The sequence below is a fragment of the Sorghum bicolor genome, chromosome 1, assembly GCF_000003195.3.
Source record: "Sorghum bicolor cultivar BTx623 chromosome 1, Sorghum_bicolor_NCBIv3, whole genome shotgun sequence".
Classification (NCBI taxonomy): Eukaryota; Viridiplantae; Streptophyta; class Magnoliopsida; order Poales; family Poaceae; genus Sorghum; species Sorghum bicolor.
In genome coordinates, this window is record NC_012870.2 from 58,889,204 (window position 1) to 58,906,828 (window position 17,625).

The 17,625-nt window shown below is 47.5% G+C and overlaps 2 protein-coding genes across 2 annotated transcripts; one reads left to right on the plus strand and one right to left on the minus strand.

Moving 5' to 3' along the window:
- Positions 4,960-12,241, plus strand: LOC8058760 (pectin acetylesterase 9). Its single transcript, XM_002464926.2, has 12 exons — positions 4,960-5,508; positions 5,648-5,860; positions 6,468-6,547; positions 6,633-6,719; positions 6,838-6,962; positions 7,055-7,115; positions 7,208-7,264; positions 7,361-7,438; positions 7,548-7,653; positions 7,773-7,918; positions 7,997-8,107; positions 12,064-12,241. The coding sequence occupies exons 1-12, from the start codon at positions 5,337-5,339 to the stop codon at positions 12,082-12,084; spliced, it is 1,257 nt and encodes a 418-aa protein (XP_002464971.2). The 5' UTR covers positions 4,960-5,336; the 3' UTR covers positions 12,085-12,241.
- Positions 15,610-17,396, minus strand: LOC8058117. The gene has a single exon (XM_002467488.2). It carries the CDS (start codon positions 17,223-17,225, stop codon positions 16,014-16,016), a length of 1,212 nt encoding a protein of 403 aa, XP_002467533.1. The 5' UTR covers positions 17,226-17,396; the 3' UTR covers positions 15,610-16,013.

The following is a 17,625-nucleotide window of genomic DNA, read 5'->3' on the forward strand; positions in this document are numbered from 1 at the left end:
GAGGGAAGGGAGGAGGTTCTGACCTTATATTAGAGCATGATGAATAATAAAGTACTTTATAAAAATCAAGCTATATATGCTATTTTCCTTCCTGTAGTCCACACGCGTGAATCGAAAAATAGTATATTTGATCTCCTCAATCTATGAATGTGGTTTGATTTTTCTTCTCGAAGTACTATGCCTCACAAAAAAAAGTTTGATCAATTTTATAAAAAATATTTTAATATATATTATCTTGAATCAAATGTTAATGGAACAAGTAACATATCACCAAGGATGCATGAATTATCATTGAAAGATGAAAATAATCAATTATCCTTATTTGAATATCATACTATATATACAAGTTTTTAAAAAAAATCTAAGACTGAGATACCAAACACGTTGGTGGAAAATGAACGTGAGATACTTAGTTTACATAGTGTGACTTATATAAGGAAATTTTTTCCTTGGCCCTAAACAAGTGTTGTTTAGTTTATTGGACTCTTTTCTCTTCAACTTGCTTTATTAGGCTCTAAAATGATTTTTCTTTGGTTTCTTGGCCCTTCTGTTAGTTTGATGGGTAACAGTGTTAAGCTATACATGAAATGGCTCTTTTACCCCTAGCATGGAGGGCTACAATTCAACAACCTATAGTCAAAATAGTTCCTTTGGACTGTTGCCTGACAATCGAAATAGTTTAGCAACCTACAGTAGAAATAAGTCGTGATGGGCTAACGATTGATGAACTATTGCCTTCAACACCAGGGTAAAAGAGTCATTTTACGTACGTCTTAACATCGTTAGCCCATGAAACTAACGGGAGGGCCAAGAAACCAAAGAAAATTAACCTTATGGTCAAATAAGCAAGTTCGAGAGAAAAAGGCCAAGAAACTAAGCAACACTTTTTTAGGACAAAGAAATAATTTTCTCTTCTCTATATCCATCCTAATTATTAGAAATATAAATTTTGATGAACTCCAATAACTTCTTTAAGTGGATATCTAAATATAACCGTCCTCTATTCTGAATTTCCTGCTACCAAAAACAGATAGCGGAAGTAGCTCTCTAGAGCGTACACAAAATATAGAAATTTTGTTGGATAGTAGAAACATATAGAAAACAATTTTTATGCTGATGACTATAAATAATGATTTGGAGAATGAACTAGGAGACGCTCTTTAGAGCAACTCCAAGAGCTTGGCTAAAATTAGTAGCTGAATTTCATTATTTAGCTATTTTCTAAAATAAAAAACTTCTTAAAAAAGAAGAAGTCCACAACAGTATTGCTATTTTACAAAATCAGATAACCAGTGTCAGTGGTTGACTATATATGGCCACCGAAAACCAAGGGACAATCAAGTTTCTATTTTACAAACCAGATAGCATATCTGTTGGAGTTTGTTTTTGCTATACAAATTTTAAAATAACCTCCACAACAAGAATAGTCAAGCTTTTAGAGTTGCTCTTAGACCTATTTGTCTCGGGTCTCTTCCAATAAAACTTAAGGGCCACAGGTGCACAGTGCAATTGCGGGCACTTACGGGTCCAACAACCATCCTTATTCACAGATAAACATAAAAAAGAATATAAAATATCCAAATAACTCCAAATAGGGGCCAAAATGTAGTGACAATTAGGAAAAGGGAAAACCCAAAAGTGGTCTTGTGTTTTTTTTTCAAGCTAATACAATTTTTCTATGATTTTTCTAGTGTTAAACTATATTTTAGGGTTTTAATTGCTTAAGTTTTACTGATAAAAATTTGAAAAATCTTTTGTATAACTTTTGTAGTAAAGTTTATTTAAACCCTAAGTGTGTAGGACAACTGATTTACAGGAACAACTGTATTTGTGGACAATTATGCATTTCACATGTATTGCACCTCTTTGCGTCGAGAGTAGAAAATGTTGTTCGTTTGCGCATCTCCCACAACAGCTTCCTGTCGAGAGTCGAAGATGCTGAAGGAGATGGACTGCGCGCGCACACACACACATCTGAGAAACCAGAGCAGATTATTACTGCTCGCGTCTGCATTTGGAAAGCAATGCCAATTTTTTCTTTTTGAAGACCAGGGCTAAACCCCTATAGGAATTATATTGAAGTTGAATAATAAGAAAACTAAAAAAAGTACATAGTATTCCTCTATGAGATATATAATGGTAGTCCCGATGGTAGAAGCTATATATATATATGTAATTTCTATAACTATTAATTTTCATAGATATTACATATAGAAATCATAGTTCCAATAGATAGTTTGTACAGAACATTATTTTATCTAATCATATGAATTCTCTCTCCATTCGCTACCAATCATATTTCTTCATGTCTTGATTCTCGTGTAGACATGGTTTCCAACTTAGACCTGATTTTTATGATTTTTTATTCTCTCTCTTCAGTAAATATCTTACCACATCAGCAAAATGCTTAGGTAGCAATATAATTAATATCTATAGAAACTATAGCGTTTTACGTATTGGGAGTGCCCTAGTAAATGAACAACTAGAACTAACAAATTTAAGGATATGTTTGGATCCCTACAACTAATAGTTAGTTGGGGGATATGTTTAAATTCTGAGTTAAGTCTATCTAATGTCTTACCTACTATCCAGCTAATAAAGTGAGACTTCGTAGGGCGATTGTCACTGCTTATAGACCCTTCCTACAATATATACTAAGAGATATAAAGGCAGTACAGTCTCCATAAATCCTTTTCTTTCTTTTCTTTTTTGTAATTACTCCCTCCGTTTTTAATTACAAGATGCTTTGTTTCTAGATACATAGTGAAAAGAATGTAGGTAGAAAAGCTAAGTCTTATAATTTAAAATAGAGGGAGTAATTATTAGCTGGTTTAGCTAACATGGCTAAGGCTCCTTTTGGAAACTAAAATCCCTTAAAATCCATGATTTTTTTCAAAGTAGGAAATCCGTAGTGATATTATTTAAATAATCCATTTAGTTATTCACGAAGGCTTTTTCATCCCTTGGTGTGCCTTCCCCTTCCTTCCTAGGCCTAATAGTCGGTTGGATGGAACATTTAGGGCCTAAATCCTTGGAATCTAGGCCCAAGGCAGGTTCCTTGATGCTAACTTGAAGAACTGTGTTTTAGTTTTAGGATGCATTCGACGCCGGCAAAGTAAGAATGCAATTGTTGTTGACGATTTTTTTTTTTTGACAAGAAGGAACACTTTATTATTAGCAGCAGTAGGCTGCAATAGAAGGAACGGCGTTCCGAGATACACTGTCTAGTGCCAGCTTCAGCGGGCACTTGTCTTCATGGACAGGATTTTTACACTCAAATTCTAAGATACAGTTAATGAGAGAAACATTATTTGCTGATCTAGCTAATGCATGTGCGATGGAATTTTTATGATCTGGACTCTTTTGCCGTGGTTTAAGTTGATGAACTTTTGGGTGAAAGGCTTGGAATCCCAAGAGGGTGGTCGGCTATGATCAGCTCCATTGAGGTAATTGACCAGCAATTGGTTGTCGGTGTAGAAGCTGATGTTCTGAAATCCCAGCCGTGAAGTAATTGTTGCTGCAATGGCAAGGCCTGCAGCTTCAGACATTACAACTGAGGTGATATTATCCATCCGCAGCTTCACGTAGTAGTTGCAGTTTTTTGCTTGATCCTGCAGAAAGATTCCCAGCCCCGCCGTTTTTGGCGAGTTTTGCGATACATCGGGATCAATGGAGGCATCTGTGTAGCATCTGACCGTATTAGGAGTGCCTGTGAACCTGAAAGAAGAAGATGGATTATGGGAGTATCGAAAGACTCCTCTGTTGATCATATAAATCATCATCAGATGTCCTTTTTGACTGGATATTAAGTGATTTTTCCTTTAGCTGCACTTTGTTGAAAGCATGGATATAAGCATCAACCGCCAAATAAACCTGCAAAACAGACCAACTTCGTTTCCGGAATCGCAAATCATTTCTGGCTTTCCATATAAACCATAGGTAAGCCGTGATCTGGATTAAAATTTCATCAGAAGTTCTGTTATCAATGATTTGGGTCAAGCATTGCTGAACCCCATCTTGTTCCTGCAAAAGAGTAGAAGATATTATAGGTGTTTTGGCAGAGAACCAGACAGCCCTGGCAAAGTCACAGTGGAAGAAGAGGTGCACATCATTTTCAAGAGCCCCACAGAGGGCGCAGTTCTGGTCGATCTTGTCCGTGAGATTGTTCGCACGAGCACCTGTAGCTATGGCCCGTCTTATTAGCCTCCAGATGAAGGTTTTGATCACTGGAGAGATTCTTTTGCATCTCCAGACTCGCTTGAGGTTCTGCAAATTTCCTTCAGAAGCACTTCTAGGACCTTGCTGAAGGAGCTGCAACCTGGAAAGGTTATTAAGATACTGGAAGGCAGATTTAGAAGTGCATTCACCAGTTTTTGCTGGTTTCCAGATAATTTTGTCACTTTCATTTGAAGGCACAGGTTTAACTTTGTTAATAGAAGTAGCAGCTTGCCTATCAAAGATCAAGTTAATAATACCAATGAAGGTTGTTGTTGTCCCAGAGATCAGCTATGCGGCTTATCACACCAAGGCGTGGACCAAATGCTGGAATTGCCTTTATGGATTTGAACTATACAGTTATTCACCAGAATATTCCTAATGTTGTTGACGATTTGTCAGCACCAGTGCAATGAGAAGCACCCAAGTTCAGAGAGAGAGAGAGAGAGAGAGAGAGAGAGAGAGAGAGGAAAGGAAACAGCTTGACGCCGGCAAACTGCCATACATCTCACTTGATGCTGTTTTCATTAACTGCTCCAATAATACTCCACCTATACTCCACTGTGCACTACGCGAGAGATAAAAAGAGAAAGAAATCTTTTCTATATGGACTAGTAGTTAGAAATACAGTATCTTCCTGCATGCAGATTACGCCATTGATCTGTCTTCCCTGGCTGCAATGAATAAGGTAGGAATAGTAGTAGTAGCAACCATTAATAATCAAACGAGTCGGAAGAGAGGAATTAATCCACCAACTAAAAACGTGATCTACCCACACACACACACACACACACACAAATCAATCCAACCACCCCGCCGCGTCCGAGCCCAGGGAGAAGAAATCAGATCACTGACGCGACGCGACTGATCGTCGTCATGATCTGCTGACTGCTGCTGCTGCTGCTGCTGTTCTCGTGCCGTCGCCCGCCACATCGCTTTTTCCACGCACCCTTTTTGGCTGCACGCATACGCACGCGGCGCAGGTTTTTGTTCTGTGGTGGCGCCATCCATCCGTTACAAGTGCGCAGGACGGCGGCCCAGTTTTCTTCTTGATCTCCTCCTCCCAGCCGGCGGCCTCCGCCTCCCTGCACTCTCGGTTCCCCCCGCAACTGCGCCGCGCCATGGGGCCTCCGCGAGGCAGCAGGACATTGCCTTGTGGCGTCGCTACGGCCTTCGTCGCCGCGGCGGTGGTGCTGGCCATCATCATCTGGTCCGCAGCCGCTGCGGATGTGGTCGAGGAGAGGCTGACGGTGCCCATGACGATCGTCGCCGGCGCCGCGTCGAGTGGGGCAGGCAAGCACACGCGCGCCGCGCGCCTCCGTTGCTTCTCTTCTTCCCAATTCCCATGGTGTACTGAGCACCGTAGTCATTCGAGAGCCCGCCGGGGAGTTAATTAATTAATTTCTTTCTACCCTCACCCTCACCCGCGCAGTGTGCCTCGACGGGAGCCCGCCGGCGTACCACCTGCACCGCGGCTCCGGCGCAGGTGCGCGGAACTGGCTGCTCCAGTTCGAGGGCGGCGGCTGGTGCAACGACGTGCGGTCGTGCGCGGAGAGGGCCGGGACGCGCCGAGGATCCACCCGGCTCATGCCCAAGGTCGAGTTCTTCTCCGGCATCCTCAGCAACCGTCCGGCCATGAATCCAGGTATACTATACGACGCCGACGGACAGACCAATCTTCTCAGTTCCACCACCTGAATTCTCAATTCAGCTTTAAATTTGAAGTAGAGCTAGACAAACATACTTTAGATTAGATTAGATCGCTGAGGCTGCACAATGTCCCGTACTTCCATGCATTCATGTTCTTTTGCAAATTGCAATTCATTCGACAAGCCAATAAGCCGTCGGCAGCAAACAGCGTACGTTCCCGTTCCTGGTGGTACAGCTTACTTTTTTTTTTGCAAAAAGGTGACAGCGCGATCACAGATTTCACAATCGGGAACGGGTAGGTAGCACGAACAGTTTGCTTTAATCTAGGTCCGTGCATTTCTTTGGCGAATTCAAGGTCATGGCCCTACAAAAATCATTTAGCCAGCGTCGGGTTCGGGTGGGATAACATGCACAGTGCTTTATTTAGTTTGTGGCCCACCTAAGGTACATCTGCATTCTGCTTCAGGCGTCCACTGTAAAATTTCTGGTGACAGGAATTAGCAGAGTTCGATGCACCAAATAATCTGAATTGTCCAAGCTTTTTCAGCATATTTTTACAAAGCTAAGTGTGCTAAGAGGACCCTCGCTAAACTGTTGAGCAGACTTTTACAACTGGAACCGTGTGAAACTGCGTTACTGCGACGGCGGATCCTTCATGGGTGATTCAGTATATATAAACAGCGTATGCTTACTGTTTGGTGCAATATGAATCTATGTTTGCATTCTGGAGCACTAGCTTACCGTTTGCTATTTGCCAATTTTTGCAGTCCACAGTCCTCTACTTTAGTGGTCAGAGGATATGGGATGCTATCATCACTGATCTGCTTAGGAAGGGACTGGCGAGAGCCGAAAAGGTCCCCCATCAGTTTTCCTTGCAACCTGTTATGCCCTTGTCACCTTGGTATTTTTCAGCATAAACATCAATTGCTTCGGTTGATAAATTACTCTGGACTTTTGCTTTGCATATTTCAGGTTCTGCTCTCAGGTTGTTCAGCAGGAGGCCTAGCCACATTCTTCCACTGCGACAGCCTTAAGGAGCGGCTTGGAGGCATTGTCACGGTGAAATGCCTCGGTGACGCCGGATTTTTTCTTGATCTGTAACATTGGATGCCTAGCTACCAAAATATTTTTTTGGCTTTTTTCGGTTGATCCGACCAATGCTTGAAGTTCTGATATCCCTTCTTTCCAGGAGTGACATTTCTGGGAACAACACCATAAGGCAATTCTTTAGCAGCCTAGTCTCCCTGCAGGTTTCTCACTACTGTCTCTTATTTTTCTAATTGAATTAATGAATTTGGGAACAACTGATAATAATGTTTCGGTACCATGAGCTTTCCTGTAGGAAGTTCAGAAGAATTTGAACATAGACTGCCTGAATTCAACAGACAATGCATACATGGTATATATTCTTGAGATCCTTAGTTCACCTTCAGGATACTAATCGAAATTTTAGCGATGAATCGATGATCAGTTTTGATGATCTTTGTGTATGCAGTGTTTCTTTCCACAGTTCGCACTTCCAAACATCCGAACCCCGTTTTTCATCTTGAATTCAGCTTATGATGTATATCAGGTAAATAAGACCTGTGTTGCTCAAGTTCTCTCCTTTTTAAATAACTCATTTGCAAAAAAATTCGACACCTAGTGTCAAGTAATAATGCTGGTTTAACATTTTTGGACAGTTCCATCACATTTTGGTGCCCCCTTCATCTGATCCTAGAGGCCATTGGAGCCGCTGTAAGTCAGATCCTGGTGCATGCAGCACAGAACAGATTGCTACCCTCCAAGGTTAACTTTCTGCTAAACAAATGGTTCAGATTCATATTATACTGAAGAATCATTTGCGATGTTCTCAACTGAAGCTATTGTTTTCTTGGAATGATTCAAACTTTGAATTTTGTTTGCAGGACTGAGAAGTGCAATGTTGATATCTCTGAAACAGTTTGAAAGCAAACCAATGGCAGGGATGTTCATTAACTCCTGCTTTGCACATTGCCAGAGTGAGCTGCAGGACGCATGGTTTGCACCAAATTCTCCATTGATAGATAACAAGGTACACAAGCTGTAGTGCCAGAAAGTACATGTTATTTTTAGCCATAGGTGATGCTTTGGTTAACATTATGAGTTTCAGAAAATTGCAGAGGTGGTAGGTGATTGGTACTTTGAAAGAGGTGCTGCCATTGAGATTGACTGCGCCTATCCTTGTGATTCAACTTGTCACAACCTTATACCATTTGATCAGGTTAGTTTATTCCTTGAAAAGAGGTTGTTCTTTTGGCAAAATAACACTACTGGTTAGTAACACTTTAGCCAAAAATGGAACTGATATTGCCGTCAGTGGGGGCTTCGGGAGGGATCTTGGCAGCTTGGCGCAAAGACGTCTGGCAGGCCGCACAACACAACATTTCCTCCTCCTGCATTTCTGTTCGGCTGTTGCCTTTGGCCGGGGACCCAGTGCACGAATTTTGGCTCACCACCGTCTACGGGCTGTCTGACCTCGCTCTGAAGGAGTCATTCCTCCAAGAGCTGGAGGGTCTGGCCACGTTGTGTTTAGGAGCATGGTTAATCTGCGGAGACTTCAACCTGATCTACCAGGCGCAGGATAAGAACAATGACAGGCTCAACCGCAGGATGATGTCAAGATTCAGGCGCTCCATTGACGTGCTCAGCATTGAGGAGCTGCACCTCCACGGGCGTCGCTTCACGTGGAGCAACGAGCGTGCTAGGCCGACTCTAGAACGCATCGAGTGAGTCTTCGCCACGGTGCCGTGGCTTGAAGCGCACCCCTTCCACTACTTGCATTGTCGCTCCACGGACGCTTCCGATCATGCCCCTTTGGTCCTGGTGCTGAGCACTGAGCCTTGGGCTCGGCCTGCTTTCCGATTTGAGGCGTTCTGGCCCAAGGTCGAGGGGTTCCTGGAGGTGGTGGCGCTTGCTTGGCATGGGGCTGGCACACAGGGAGACATGTGCCGGCGGATTGACGCCAAGTTGAGGGCCGTGGCCAAGGCTCTCAAAAGCTGGGCTGCCACCAAGGTGGGCAGTGTGCGGCTGCAGCTAGCAATGGCGCGAGTGGTGATTTCTGAGCTCGACGTCGCACAAGAATCCAGGGACCTGTCCCCCGTCGAGTTATCGCTGCGCGCTGACCTTAAGGCCATGACGTTGGGCCTTGCTTCCTTACAACGCACGATCGCCCGACAGAAGTCACGTTGCAGATTCTTGAGCGAAGGGGACGCAAACACACGTTTTTTCACCTCCAAGCGTGTCACAGGAGGCGCAAAAATTACCTTCACCCCTTTGAGCATGAAGGCATGCTGTTCACGACGGAGGAGGCAAAATCCATGGCTGTTTACGACTATTACAACGCCGTCTTTGGTTCTCGTTTCCGCCGTTTGCACACAATCGACTTGGAGCGCCTGGATTTGCCTCACCTCGACCTTTCTGAATTGGCAGCTGAGTTCACTGTTGATGAGATTTCCCGTGCTGTCTTTGACACGCCGTCGGACAGGGCTCCTGGGCCGGACGGCTTCACGGGCCGCTTCTACCGTGCGGCGTGGTCGATCATCAAGGACGATATTTGCGAGGCGTTCAGGGCGCTGTGGAGCCAGGATTGGCGCAGCTTCTACCTCATTAACGCTGCCTCCATGGTGCTCCTACGCAAGAAAGAAGCCGCGCTGGGGCTGCGGGACTACCGGCCCATCAGCCTCATGCATAGCTTCTCCAAGCTGTTCTCCAAGGCCCTGGCCTCCAGGCTATCTCCGTTCATGGATGATTTGGTGCACGCCAACCAGACGGCTTTCATTCGCGGACGACGTATCCATGATAATTTTCGTTCAGTTCAGCTTTACTGTCGGTGGTTGCACAAGGGCAGTTGGCCGTGCGTTTTGCTCAAGATTGACATTGCCAAAGCATTCGACTCGGTTTCATGGACTTTCCTGCTCCAGGTGCTTGAACGCCTTGGCTTCCCCCTTGCCTTCCGTGATTGGGTGTCTGCCATGCTCTCCTCAGCCAGCACGAAGGTAGTGGTCAATGGACGCCCAGGCAGGAGGATCTGTCATGCCAGGGGATTGAGGCAGGGAGACCCGCTCTCGCCTCTCCTTTTTGTGCTGGTGATGGAGGTGCTCAGCTCACTCATCCGGAGGCTGATCGGCGCGGTCTCCTCGCACCGCTGCCGGGTGGGCACTTTGGGCACCGCCTTGCCGTGTACGCGGACGACGTCATGCTTTTCCTTGCGCCTGAGGCAAGTGATTTTTTTTGCATCAAGTCCGTCCTGGAGCTGTTTGCGGGAGCCTCGGGTCTGCTCACCAACGTCAGCAAATGCTTGCTCTCCCCGATACGGTGTTCAGACGAGCAGATAGCTGCAGTACAGGCGGTTTTTCCCTGTCAACTATCGCCTTTTCCTTGTCGCTACCTGGGAGCGCCTCTGTCCTTGGGGAGGCTGCCGCGCGCCGTTGAGCAGCAGCTCGTGGACGCGGTGGCGCGGTGCATCCCCACGTGGACGGCCGGATTGATCACCACGGCAGGCAGGCTCACCCTCGCTCAGTCCACACTGTCCGCTATCCCGGTACATGTGTCGATTACCTGCGTGCTCTCCCCTTGGGCCATTCGGCAAATTGACAAGCGCCGTCGTGCTTTCCTCTAGGCGGGCACTGAATCGGTCGCCGCTGGCAAGTGCAAGGTGGCCTGGATCTCTGTTTGTTCTCCTCGCATCTACGGTGGGTTGGGGCTGCCGGATCTTCGTACGCTTGGCTTTGCTCTCCGCTTACGTTGGGAATGGCAGAGGCGTCAGCCGAACGCGCCAGCTTGGTCCCAGCTCCCCTCTAATGACGGCTTGATCGTACGCGAGATGATGGCGGCATCGACCTTTGTCGAGCTGGGGGATGGCGCGCACGCGAGGTTCTGGACGGATCGGTGGCTTTCTGAGGGTCGCGGTCGCATACAGTCCTTCGCGCCCAATCTGTTCAATGCGGTCCGGCGCCGCTCCCTTTCGGCTTCCGTCAGAGATGCTGTGGCAGGGCGCGCATGGGTGCGCCATATCTCCGGGGCGCTGACAATGCATGTTCTTGTTGAATACGTGCTTCTCTGGGAACGGCTGGAGATAGTGGTACTACAGCCAGGCGTTCCGGACCGGTTTGTGTGGCGGTGGTCGCCTGATGCGGTCTACTCCTCGTCCTCGGCGTACAAGGCCTTCTTCCATGGCCTCACGCTACTGCCTGGTGCGCGTCAGCTGTGGAGGGCTTCGGTTCCGCCTAAGGTCAAGTTCTTCGCTTGGCTGGCCTTGTGCGGTCGCTTATGGACCAGTGATCGGCGTCATAGGCACGGTCTGCAGGGCGATGCTTCCTGTGCTCTTTGCGACCAAGAGGACGAGACCGCCGACCACTTGCTGCTCTGCTGTGTGTTCACGAGGGAGGTCTGGCACCGTTTGCTTAGCAGCTTCCGTCTACCTCTGCGGCCGCCTGCCGCGCCCTCGACCCTCGTTGATTGGTGGTTGTCCTCGCGTGGCCTGCTACCACGAGCGCTTCGCCGGGGTTTTGACTCCGTTGTCCTTCTAGTCGCTTGGTCAATCTGGAAAGAGCGCAACCAGAGGACCTTCGACGGCCTCCGCTCCAGCGCCATTGAGGTGGTCCGGTCTATCGTCCAGGAGGGGTAGCTGTGGGTGTCGGCAGGGTTCAGGGCCTTGGAGGTCATCGTCGCGCAATCCCTTAGCGAGTAGTCCGCGTTGGTGGTGCGTCGTGCGTGTCTCCCACGCCTTTATCCTCTTCTCCTCGCTTCCTGGCATCTCGCCGGGGGTTGTTGTTTCGGTTCTCTTCGCTGTACAACTGTCAAACTTTTTCCTCCTTAATGAAATACACGTGAAGTCGTGTTCTAGAAAAAAAAGAACTGAGAAATAATTCGTCATAGGAATTGAGGATATTAGGAGTTTGGCAGACGACTATACCCAATTATCATCATAATAGCAATACTCTTATAGTTGATGATAATATGTTAGTTGCATCTGGTAGCAGGCCAATGATACAAAATATTGGTTCATACTATATAGTTACCTTTTACTTGATTCTTGCTTTGTATGTATCACTGAATATTCAAAAAAGAAGGATGAAATCCATATTTTTCAACTTAAACAGCACAAATATTCCCATCACATTTCACTGTTGGATGCGAGGTTGAACTAAAAATTTCCTACACTACCCTTTTCCGCAGAATGGAATCTCTGGCGCCTGAAGTGGACCATGGTTCAGTAGCATTAACGTTTGCCCAAAAAAATGATTGATTGCCTGTATATATTGCATATTGTATCACAATTCAATTTGGCACATAGATGAATAAAATGTAGAGCCAATGCTCTTGAAAGATATGCAACATTTGGTATGTTTTTCCACGACTCCTCTGGTTATCAACCATGTCACTAATCCGGTTGACCTTGCTAAGAAGACTAATTCTCGTCTGCGAAACAAAGAACACAAGCAAAAACTTCAAACTATGAAACTCAATGAAAATGACAACTATAGATGCATGGTTAAAATCACGAAATTAGAATTTCACAACCGAAGATGTCGACTGTTCGAAGATAGATTGATCTAAAGCAAAACTCAAACTCTAAAATATGGTGTGACAACACAATATAAGGTTTAAGGGTCATCACCTCCCTAGATGCGTCCCTGACAGGCTCTAAGAGGATATACGACTCAATGGACGACTCAATGGATCAAAAGACGGTGACGCATTCCGAATGCTAACTTGTTTCGATGATTCTCATTGACTAAGGTAATTTGGACCTCAACCCAAAGTCATTGCTTAGTTTATGAAATTAGCTTCTCATCCATATGTGGTATGTCAAAATGGAGTCTGTATGCATCTCGGGCGTCTATTTTACTATAAACTGGTCCTTAAGGCCAAGACAGACTCGAACTCGAGTTGGACTGGCCTCCGGCTTGTCTTAGACATTCTAGCTAGCCAGTCTTCTCCGACTCCACACATTTCTCCAAATACTCTATGACCCTCTGTTATGTTCCTAATTAACGTAAAATCATTAGATATCAATCTATTCTCAAATCTATGAAAAGATAGCTTAAGAACACGAGCTCACCTCTAAATTTAATTATCACATTCGAGCTTAGGTAATTGAACCTTGCATAATGATTGGAGGATCAACATATGTATCCAAAGAAGTGATGTCCACATTAGTAGAGAGTATAGTTTTCTAACTAAATTTGCTCTAGTTATTCTTCGAGCAAAAGCATGACTTCGTCCATTCGTTGATTTATCGCGAGAAGCTTATGTGTAATTTTTTTCATCTTTGTGTAATATATTTCTTTGCTTCCTAATCGTTGTATTTTGATCTTCTCCTTTTTGCAATAAGTATTTTTCATCTTTGCTTCCATTCGTTGTATTTTTAATATATCTCTTTTCATCTTTAATAGGAGCTCACGACTCTCCTGTTACCTTCAAAAACATCTCTACGGGTTAAGAATAAGTAATCTTCTTTTTTCCATAATGATAAAAGGGATTGAAGGTAGGAACCTCGGCACCTCGCCAGTTGTGGGGAGGAAACAAGTTGTTTCTTGGATGTGAGGTTGTACTCCTCTGTACGTCTCTCGCCGGTTGTGCCTGACACTCGCGCACGCTGTGCTCACTGAGCTTGGATGCTGGTGGGTCACCTCGCCGAGTCGCCGTGCGTTGCTGCACTGAGCTAGAGAGAAATTAAGAAACAAAGAAAGAAAGACTTTATGTTTGGAGTAACGGTAGCCGGGCTCAAGACCACACCATCCCCGAGCTAGAACCGCCCTTGGGACTCATGCTAGAAATCGGATAGTGGGTTTGGTTCACAGGTCAGGTCACCTTGGGACTCATGCTATTTTGCTTGCTATCTCAGGAGAGCCATTTTGGCTAACCTAACTTGGCGAGGTGAGGCTCGCCGACACGAGCAAGGTAAGGCAACCTAAACGATACTACAAAATGTGTCCGTAGACGTGGTTCCTATTAAATCTGCTTGTTTGGAACATGAGAATTTTAATGTCGTTTCTATAAAATCTGTCCTGTTTGCAACATAAGAATTTTTTATCGGGGACAGATACCCGAGATGCCTCATGAAACGGCCAACAAAGCAATTCAGGCGGCCCAACTAGCCGTAGCCCAGCATTCGTGGCCTGCCTCGACCATTCTTCGTCCCCGACCATGCAGTACGCAGCCCATCTCAAATGAGCCAAGTACAAATAGGCCCAAGGGTAATGCACCTACCGCAATAGGATGCACACGCACTGCACACCTCCTCGGGATAGAAAAGGATGACGACCACCTGACAAACCATAGGGTCTTGGCATGCATCGACCACCCAATGGACCACAAGGCCAAGGGATGCATCGACCACCTTTCGGACCACGAGGCCCTTGAGTTAAACACCACCCCAAGGACCGCTCCCTTCAGTTATAAAAGAGGGTAATGCCAAGACATGACTCAGAACCATCCAACCTCTACCTAACTCGATAGGTAGGTATATGGCCATGCCTACACATGCATAGTCCTCATGACTAAGAGTCAGTTTCTCCTAAATTAGCCAGGCCAGAGGCCCCTCGACCCAACCGCGTGTGGTCGGGGACAACGCCACCACGACTAGGAGGGTTGATGGCTAACAGAGGATGGATATCCTGTTCACACGCTGACGCCACGACGCTTCCCCTGGGATAGTGCGTGCCAGGACGAAGGCTACGATGTGCACTATGCACCCACGTTTAACGCGGCGACAAAAAGATGGCGCGTCCCGCACTGTGCTGCTATGGCACACCATGCCTTGACATAGGAAACGAGAACCCACGACCATACTCGAACATGCAACAGAAGCAGAGACAAGATCTAGAGGGCCTAGAGACCGAGCTCACCAACTGCTACCTTCCCCTCGGGCTCTCGACTACTCGGGGCAGGATAACTCTTTCCTCTCTATTGTCACCCAGATCCTTGCTACCGTCCACTCGAGCTCTCTAACTACTCGGGGCAGGAGAACACTTTCCTCTCTATTGTCACCCGAACCCCAAATATAGGATTTCTGCTATCTTGAATCCTCACTCTCCAGCCCACGCTCAAGAGCAACCCCCCCCCTTTGCAAGCCCTCAGAGTGCTTGAACCGAGAAATAGGCCGATACCCATTACCCGTACCCGAATTATCCGAATCCAAACCCGAGGTACCCGATCCTAAATTCGGATAGCGATTTTGATTACCCGAAATTAGTTTGGATAATTCGGGTAATATCCTCCGGTACCCGAACTACCCGAATTACCCGAATATTTGTCTATATATTTGTATTTATCATGTGTTGATAGTTAAATATTAGAACTTATCAATTTATTAGAACATAATTCTCTTTGTTTGAACAAGTGATAGTAACATATTATTCTCTACAAAATGCTATTGAAATTCTATACAAATTGCTGCTGAAATTATATATAAATTGCTATTGAAATTTTGTATAGTGTGTTGTTTTTTGAAAATTCGGGTAAATCGGGAATACCCGAACCCGAATTAGCGGGTACCCGAAATTGCGGGTAGTGTTTTTTCGGAACTAATATCGGGTAACAATTTTCATTACCCGAATTTTGAATTACCCGACCCGAAAAAATCGGGTAACCCGAATGCCCAGGCTTACCGAGAAAGATGGACTTGAATCCCTCCAAGACTGGCATAGGGCTCCGGTCTAAACTCGGTTCACGAAACACCAACATTCGTGTTCCTGTATTTTTTCTATGAGAATGAACTAAATCCTGTAAAATTCATGCATAATTCTTGTGAAATTCCAGCATTCCAAACAGGCCTGAGCATGAAAAACAAGGCCAGAGCGCGAAAGATTATGCAGGCTTCGGTTGTGGTTCACCTACTATATAGTCTGTTAGACTGTTACCACAGGTTGAACTGGTTTATGATTGAAGCTAATAATATGCAAACTGGACCAAAAAAACAAAAGAATCCATCTGTCGCACGATACGATTCTAATGTTGTACACTGCGCTACTTCACATGTTTCAACTAGCTAGGCCGGAACTGAACAATACAGTTCAACTAAATCATGCTAATCTCACACACATCCTACACCTATCGCAACCTGATGATCGGGTGTGTGCTCCTTTTGTGCTTGTGCTGCTTCTTGGCATCAGGAGAAGGTCCTATGGGCAATCACTTTCATCAATGCCGGGGAAGAACCAGAATGAATCACCGATTGTGAACTCGCCCGGCCACTGCGGCACCGTCTTCCTCATCACCAGCTGATCATCACCCAGCCCCGCGCCCAGCCGCGACTCCGTCCAGAACCAAGGTTGCTCGCCACCGCCGCCGCGAAAGCTTAACCCACTGTCCACGTGGAACAAGCTACACCTCCACGGCTGGCGCACCACCAGAACTGTGCCCGGCGAGCGGCCCGATGCGGCCGACGCTGGCACGGCCGCCGAACATCCGCGGCCCAGCAGCAGCACGCTGTCGCCGAGGCCGCTCGCGGGCGTCGGCACCCACAGCCTCGCGTCCCACCTGAGGCTGTAGAGCCCGAGGCGCTTGTGGTGCTCGTCCGAGACCACGAGGAGGACGTGGCCGAGCGACTCCACGAGGTAGTGGCGCCACCTCTCCCCCTGCGGGAGCGCGAACGCCGTGTCCCTGCGCTCCACCTTGGGCTGCGCGGCGGCGAGGTCCGCGCGCCACAGCTTCCTCCGCTCGTCTACGAGGTACACCGTGGCGCCGACGGACACGAGGTCGCTGCAGGCCGTGTCGTAGCGGAACCCCGGGGCGCGCAGCGTGGCCCAGTCCCCGCCGACGGCGGGGCGGCAGTACTTGATGAGCCTGTCCGTGGCGACCGCGAGCAAGCACCCAGGGTCGCCGAGCGGCGCCGTCAGGACGGCGTGGAAGCCCTCGGTTGGGTCCTCCCCGAACGGCCACGACACCACCACCTGCCCAGCGGTGATGGGGTTCAGCACCAGGAGCCGGCGCGGCGAGTCCGAGGCGGCCAGGACGAGCCAACCGCTGCGGCTCGTGACGTGGCGGTAGGACGCGGGGATCGGGTACGCGTAGGATCTCCCGCCGGGGATGTCGTAGAAGACTCGGCGCTGCGGGGTGCCGGGGGTCGGGGCAGGTCCACGCTCGGCGGCCGGTGGCGGCGGGAGCATGAGCCAAGGGAACGGCGGCGGCGCCCGGCCGATGATGCGGCAGGAGCGGCGCCAGGCGCGGCAGACGATGCGGTGGACGAGGTGATCGGCGAAGCGGAGGAAGGGGGCCAGCGCGGCGATGATTTGGTCGCCGGGCAGGACGAGGCGGCGAACCCTACGGCTCCCGGTCTCGGGCTTAGCTGGCGCCGCCATTGCGGCGCGGCGCGAAGGCGAGGGGGTCCGCATGGGGCACGATACGGCGCGCTTCAGTTCGTCTCCGCGCCGGTCTCTTGGTGCCGCCCGCCCGCGCGCGGGCGCGTGCGTGCCCTTTTATTTGCGCGGCGGAGCCGGCAGATAACGGGGCACCTGCAAATCCTGCATCGCGGTCGCGGCGGCGGCTGGCTCTGCCAGCATTAATTTGCTTTCGATCTGTAGATACGCAGGCCTAGGTTGCAGATACGCTGGAGATTAATGCCGATTTTTTTATTTCAGTTTTCTTTTTAAAAAATTATATTTATATTTAAATCCTTAGACATTTTATTTTTATTTTTGATCCTAAACTCCGTGTCGTGACCTACGACGCTGAAGTAACATGTCTTGACGTTGTGGACCATGGACCCAAGGTGTGGTGGCATGAGTGTCGAAA